This window comes from Erigeron canadensis, chromosome 7 (genome assembly GCF_010389155.1).
Source record: "Erigeron canadensis isolate Cc75 chromosome 7, C_canadensis_v1, whole genome shotgun sequence".
Lineage (NCBI taxonomy): Eukaryota > Viridiplantae > Streptophyta > Magnoliopsida > Asterales > Asteraceae > Erigeron > Erigeron canadensis.
Genome location: NC_057767.1, coordinates 24,764,618 through 24,770,682, shown reverse-complemented (window position 1 = coordinate 24,770,682; position 6,065 = coordinate 24,764,618). Strand labels below are relative to the sequence as shown.

At 31.9% G+C, this 6,065-nt stretch overlaps 1 protein-coding gene across 1 annotated transcript; it reads right to left on the bottom strand.

Annotated features, from left to right (window-relative positions):
* Window positions 1–1,927: 1,927 nt before the first annotated feature.
* On the bottom strand, window positions 1,928–3,442 carry LOC122609151 (protein FAR-RED ELONGATED HYPOCOTYL 3-like). The gene is made up of 4 exons (XM_043782208.1): window positions 3,293–3,442; window positions 2,449–2,943; window positions 1,993–2,349; window positions 1,928–1,951 (listed from the first exon to the last, which is right to left on the bottom strand). Exons 1-4 carry the CDS (start codon window positions 3,440–3,442, stop codon window positions 1,928–1,930), a joined length of 1,026 nt encoding a protein of 341 aa, XP_043638143.1.
* Between the last annotated feature and the right edge of the window lie 2,623 nt (window positions 3,443–6,065).

The following is a 6,065-nucleotide window of genomic DNA, read 5'->3' as shown; positions in this document are numbered from 1 at the left end:
TATAAAATGTCAAAAAAGTGTATTACATAGTATATAAAAAATATATTTAAAAAAAAGTAGTTAAAAAAGTTGATATAAAAAGTATTATAATACGTGTATTATTTATGTAGATATAAATAAAAAAATATAAAAATGTATAAACAAAAAAGGTATTAAAACATAAGTATAAAAAGATATTAAAACATATATGGAAAAAGTAGTAGTACAAAAGTCATATAAAAAATTAAGTTAAAAAAAAGTAGTTAAAAAAGTTGATATAAAAAGTATTATAATACGTGTATTATTTATGTAGATATAAATAAAAAAAATATAAAAATGTATAAACAAAAAAGGTATTAAAACATAAGTATAAAAAGATATTAAAACATATATGGAAAAAGTAGTAGTACAAAAGTCATATAAAAAATTAAGTTAAAAAAAAGTAGTTAAAAAAGTTGATATAAAAAGTATTATAATACGTGTATTATTTATGTAGATATAAATAAAAAATATAAAAATGTATAAATAAAAAAGGTATTAAAACATAAGTATAAAAAGATATTAAAACATATATTGAAAAAGTAGTAGTACAAAAGTCATATAAAAAATTAAGTTAAAAAAAAGTAGTTAAAAAAGTTGATATAAAAAGTATTATAATACGTATATTATTTATGTAGATATAAATAAAAAAATATAAAAATGTATAATCAAAAAAGGTATTAAAACATAAGTATAAAAAGATATTAAAACATATATTGAAAAAGTAGTAATACAAAAGTCAAATAAAAAATTAAGTTAAAAAAAAGTACTTAAAAAAGTTGATATAAAAAGTATTATAATACGTGTATTATTTATGTAGATATAAGAAAAATGCTAGGAGCTCACGGCGGCGACGGCGATGGGAGGGATCCGCACCGACCGTGGTGGAAGAAAATAACAGGCTGCAAAAACAGCGGTAAGAAAATTGACTTTACATTAAATTTAGTTATGCATTGAAATAATTGTATTCTTATCGTTTAAAGTAACTTATTTATGTTATTGTTACTTATTGGTTTTGTAGGGTCAAAGAAAACACCACCACCACCAAGAGGGGCAGCCAAACATCTAAACCTTGAGGCTGCCTTCAAGAAAAATGAAGGCCCGTTACCCATGTACTTCAACTACAGATCAAAGACCTTTCAGTCGATCGGGGACTACGGGGCTATGTACAAATCTTTGTTAGGCTCATTGATCGGAGATGTCCCCCAGTACTACGAGTCATGGGACGATGTGCCTGAGTCTATGAGGGACCATATCTTGGAGAAAGTACAGGTTAGAATATGTTTCTTTTTATATTTTTTTACTTAATATGTTTTTCAATGATAACCCCGAAAATGCTAACTTGTATTTGTAAACAATGTAGCGCTATTTTGCGATGGACCAGTACTTAGAGCTTGATGAGGACGACCCCACCCGGAAGGCAGCAAAACTGGCTTTCCGTGCTGATGCAGCTAGCATATATAGGCAGAGAAAGTCAAAATTCAAATCTCAGCATTTTACAGCACGGGGGGGGGGGGGGGTGTAGGCGCAGCAGATACCCTGCAGACAGCACCGCCAGCTGGTATGGACCCGGAAGAGTGGGGAAAACTATTACGATAGTTGCGGTGTTGGTCGACCCAACATGACACAAATAACTCCTTGTACGAGGCAAGCCACTGTATTTGTAGATACTTATAAAGATCTGCAGGAAAATAAAAAGTGATTTAGCTACATGGTTACATCGTAAGCGTTATCATAAAAACAGTATGGGGACGGGATGTATATACTTGGTTTATCTGCCAAGAATACTTTTAGCCGCTGCTCATTCTCTGCGTATTCTTTAACCGTGATTGAGTTTACGAGTTTATCCCACCGGTGTCTAAACGAACCATAATCTTTTTTTGACCCAAACGATGGGTTGGCATGTAACTCAATATTCCTCCAAATGTGTATTCTACACAGTATCAGCTTCGTTTCCGGCATCACATCCTTAACCGCTTTCATGAGGGCCAGATCCCGATCAGTGAGTGCCACACGCACGACGAACCCTTCTTCGAGCGTCGACCTCAAGCACTGTAACACCCATGTGTATGCCGCATGTTGCTCATTTTCAATAAGTGCGTGCGCAATGCTGAATGTCTTGCCAGTTGGAGTGACACCCACAATCTCAACAAGTGGCATGTTGTAAACATTGGTTTTATACGTGGCTTCTATTTCAATGATCCAAGGAAATGCACGCCATATGTCAAGTGATGTAGGATGTACGAAAAAGAGATTGGTCAAACATCCGGTTTTGCTATCCGTCGTGTACTGATACGTGTACTGATGGTCAGATAGTAATTGGAGCACGATCTGCAACGGGTAAACAACCAAAGTATAAGGAAGTCGTATTTTTTTAAAAAATAAACATATAGTTATACGATCCACATGCAGGTATGTTTCTTATTTCACCTGCATTCGAGTTTCCCCTCGTTGTTGGGCGTGCTTTAGCCGGTGTTGCCGCAGGTAGTTAGAAATGTCTTGTGAACGGGTCAAGATGCCGGGAAATGCATCCTTCAATTGGTCCCTTATGCTATTTGGCCCAAAACCTAGCAACGCCTTTTCGTCCACAAATTCTTTTTGAACATCGGTTAGTCGTCTTGCGTACGCAATACCTTCCAAATTACGAGCTGATGGATGGTTATGTCGGTGATCTATAACTTCAACCCACCAACTATGGTCCTTTGTCAGACGGCCTACCAATTTGAATGGACAGTCAATTTTGGTACTCCCTTTGGGTGCCCCGGTTGACCGCTTATCTTTTTTTCCACCACGGTTGCAAATAAGGACCACCTTTTTAACTTCTCCGCCTTTTGTGACATTTGATCTTCGTGTTACTAACACATAACCAAGCTCCTTTGCCGTTCTTTGAGCCCAGTCTACCAAATCTATGTGTGTGTCAAACACCTGAAATATTTTATACACTTTTTTTTAATACACTTTTTATGCACTTTTTTATAATACATTTTTTTAATACACTATTTTATATACTTTTTTATAATCCACTTTCTTATACACTTTTTTATAATACACTTTTTTATACACTTTTTTTTTTAACAATTTTTTAATAGCTTTTGTTAATCTACATTTTTACGTACATTTTTTAATATGTTTTTATAAACAATTTTTTATCCGTAGTTTTAATAATTAGTTTTCTTACATACTTTTATAGCAACAAATCTAATGAATAATAACAAAATACAATTACTCACAAAATAACAACACAAAAAATGAAAAGGTTGGATTATATACATACCTCCTTGGTATAAAAAACATCGTGATCGTAATCAAATTCATCACGGACATCTGGGGATTCAAATTCGTCATCGGGCTCTTCGTACACAAACTCGTCATTTACACCTTCCGGCGCATTTGGATTTAAGAAAATTTCCTCCAAGTAATCCATCTAAAATAATAAAAACACTTAACAGTAATAAATGAAAACGAATAAATCAAAATGAATGAATATGAAAACGATCGAATATCAAAACGATTGAATAATGAGTTTGAATAACCAGAAAACGATTGAACTTATAAAGAATGAATCGTCACGGGGAAACAGAAACATTTTTGTACGAGTCGAACCTACCACCTCTTTTGGAGCGACTGTCGCTCCTAAAGGGGTGGTAGGTTCGAATCGTACAGAAATGTTGTCGTATGCTGTCGCCCGTTGTCGTATCCTACTACCCCTTTAGGAGCGACTGTCGCTCCAAAAGGGGTGATCGGGTTACATAAGGGGTGGTCGGCCTACACGTCCCCTTAAATTTTCAATATACTTTATTTTTTAATTCATTGATACCACTTATGTTCAAAGAGAAAAAAATCATTGATACCACCACTCCTTTATATGCAAAAAAATAAAAAGGTTTACCCTACACATTTACTGTTTTAACTCTTCATATTACTTTTTTGGATACTTTATTTTTTGTTTTTAGATGTTTGATGTTATGGAGTACTTGTTTGATGTGTCGACAATTTTCCTATTCTTATATTACTAACTAAAAAATAATTCTATCAACAACTGCATCAGTGAACTTTGGGGTCCATATGCTACATATTTTAGTTTTTGGACCATGAAAAACTTTTTATTTTATTGTTAAAAGATTTATGTTGCGTACAAAAGGGATTTATAGTACTAAATGCCACTACTTAACCCGTGCCTTTTGTCATTCTTTTTGACATTCAAAAGATAATATATTGAATTATTGATGACAAATAATCATATGAAAATGGTTTCTTATTTTGTTTTCTTCATATTGAGAGATCTTTTGGATGATATGTAATAATAGACTTGCGATAAACTGTGTGTCAAGTAGAGGATATCATTTTCTAAGGGGAAGATGTACCAGTTACCCTGCTTTTATTTTATCTATCTACCAATAAAATAAAACAAAATTGATATGTTCTTCAAATGACACATATCGTAATTTTTGATCGACACGTGTCTTTTTAATTTATTTATTTTGTTAAATTAGATTTTTTAATTGTATATAAATTCAATGTTCTTATTAGACTTATAATTAAACTCTAACGTTTGCCTTATTAATACAAAATACATTATAACCTTATTTGATTGATAATTTTCTTATCAAAAAGTTGTCTCTTTTTCTTTCTTAATTTTTCAACTCCTATTGTTTATATTAATTATAATAAGTTATTAAGAACTTCAAAAACTTGAGTTTACATTCCGAAATTACAAGGCTATTTGTCATCATCTATTATGCTTATAAGTTTCGATTTTGACGTGAAATTTAAGGTAAATCCAAAACTCTAACTAAACATATATTATATTTATCATAGTTCGATCATCGGTTTACCTTTAACCATAATTTATTTCATACTCACGAATCATGTATGAGTCAAATTCGAATTTCTTTATGATACAATATATATAGCTATCGTACATTATACGGATATTAGGACTAGTTTATTATATACTGAAAATTATTTAGAAGCCAATTGGGTGTGTTCTATATCGTGTTTGGAGACAAGCTACAAAAGTTGATTTAAATAAGTGGACTATCCGATTGTCTATCAGGCTATGGACACACACACAATATATTTCGATATAGTCTATCAGGCTATGGACACACACACAATATATTTCGATATGTGGAATATGTTTATATGGAAGCAGTATTCTTATCTTTGTTTCTTAGACAAAAATTATGACTATTTATATTTAAAATTTCTTATATCCCATTTATGACGGGATTTGATATAGTCATTGTTGACTATAGAGTGTCTAAAACAAACTAGCCAATGATATTAGTTCAACTGGTCAAGGGCACTTTCAGGTCTTACTTGAGTTTAGGTATGATAAGGTTTTTTCTCCGAATACTTGTAACGGCTTATAGTCAACATCTTGATATTTAGGGTATGTGTAAGGCTTCACCATTACAAGGTGATGTTTTTTTTATGTTGTGTCCCGACTGAATGTTAAAAAAAACCCAAACTATAAGACATGGAAACGTTTTAATTTGAAACTAAACATAATATGTTTTTTTCTTCTAATATTACTAGCACGGTACCCGCACAATGCGGCGGTGGTTGTTACGGCGGTCTGGTGATGTTGGGGACATGTGGTGGTAACGACTATTGATGTTGGTGGCGGTGTCGGGTGTTCTAAATTGATGTAAATGCAATTGATGTATAAGTAATTGATTTAAAGAAGTAGTTGAAATATTTTAAAAGATAAAAGACTAATGGTGTAAATTATTTTATTATGGATATAATAGTCATTTTGTATCTCTTTTTTTATAACTTTTCAACAAGAGGTACATAATTTTTATATAGTAGTATAGAAGTATAGATTTAAGTTTTCTTCTTTTAATCTGATATGGAAATTTGACTTACTAATGGGATAGAAACGGAAAAAGTAAAATGTTAGTCATAGTTTATATAAATTAAAGAAGCATTGTATGCCCTGTTTTTGTATATATGTTTACATTACTATATATTATTTTTTTGAAACAACATAATATTATTCTTATTAGAACTATCGAGAAGCTAGCCATACAAGTGTAACC

Excerpts from the sequence above, each read along its gene's own strand:
- LOC122609151 (XM_043782208.1), bottom strand. The coding sequence starts at position 3,442 with ATGGATTACTTGGAGGAAATTTTCTTAAATCCAAATGCGCCGGAAGGT. Across the intron at positions 2,944-3,292 it reads ATGTTTTTTATACCAAGGAG|GTGTTTGACACACACATAGA; the intron begins GTATGTATATAA and ends AAAATATTTCAG. Across the intron at positions 1,952-1,992 it reads ATCTGGCCCTCATGAAAGCG|AATACACATTTGGAGGAATA; the intron begins GTTAAGGATGTG and ends GATACTGTGTAG.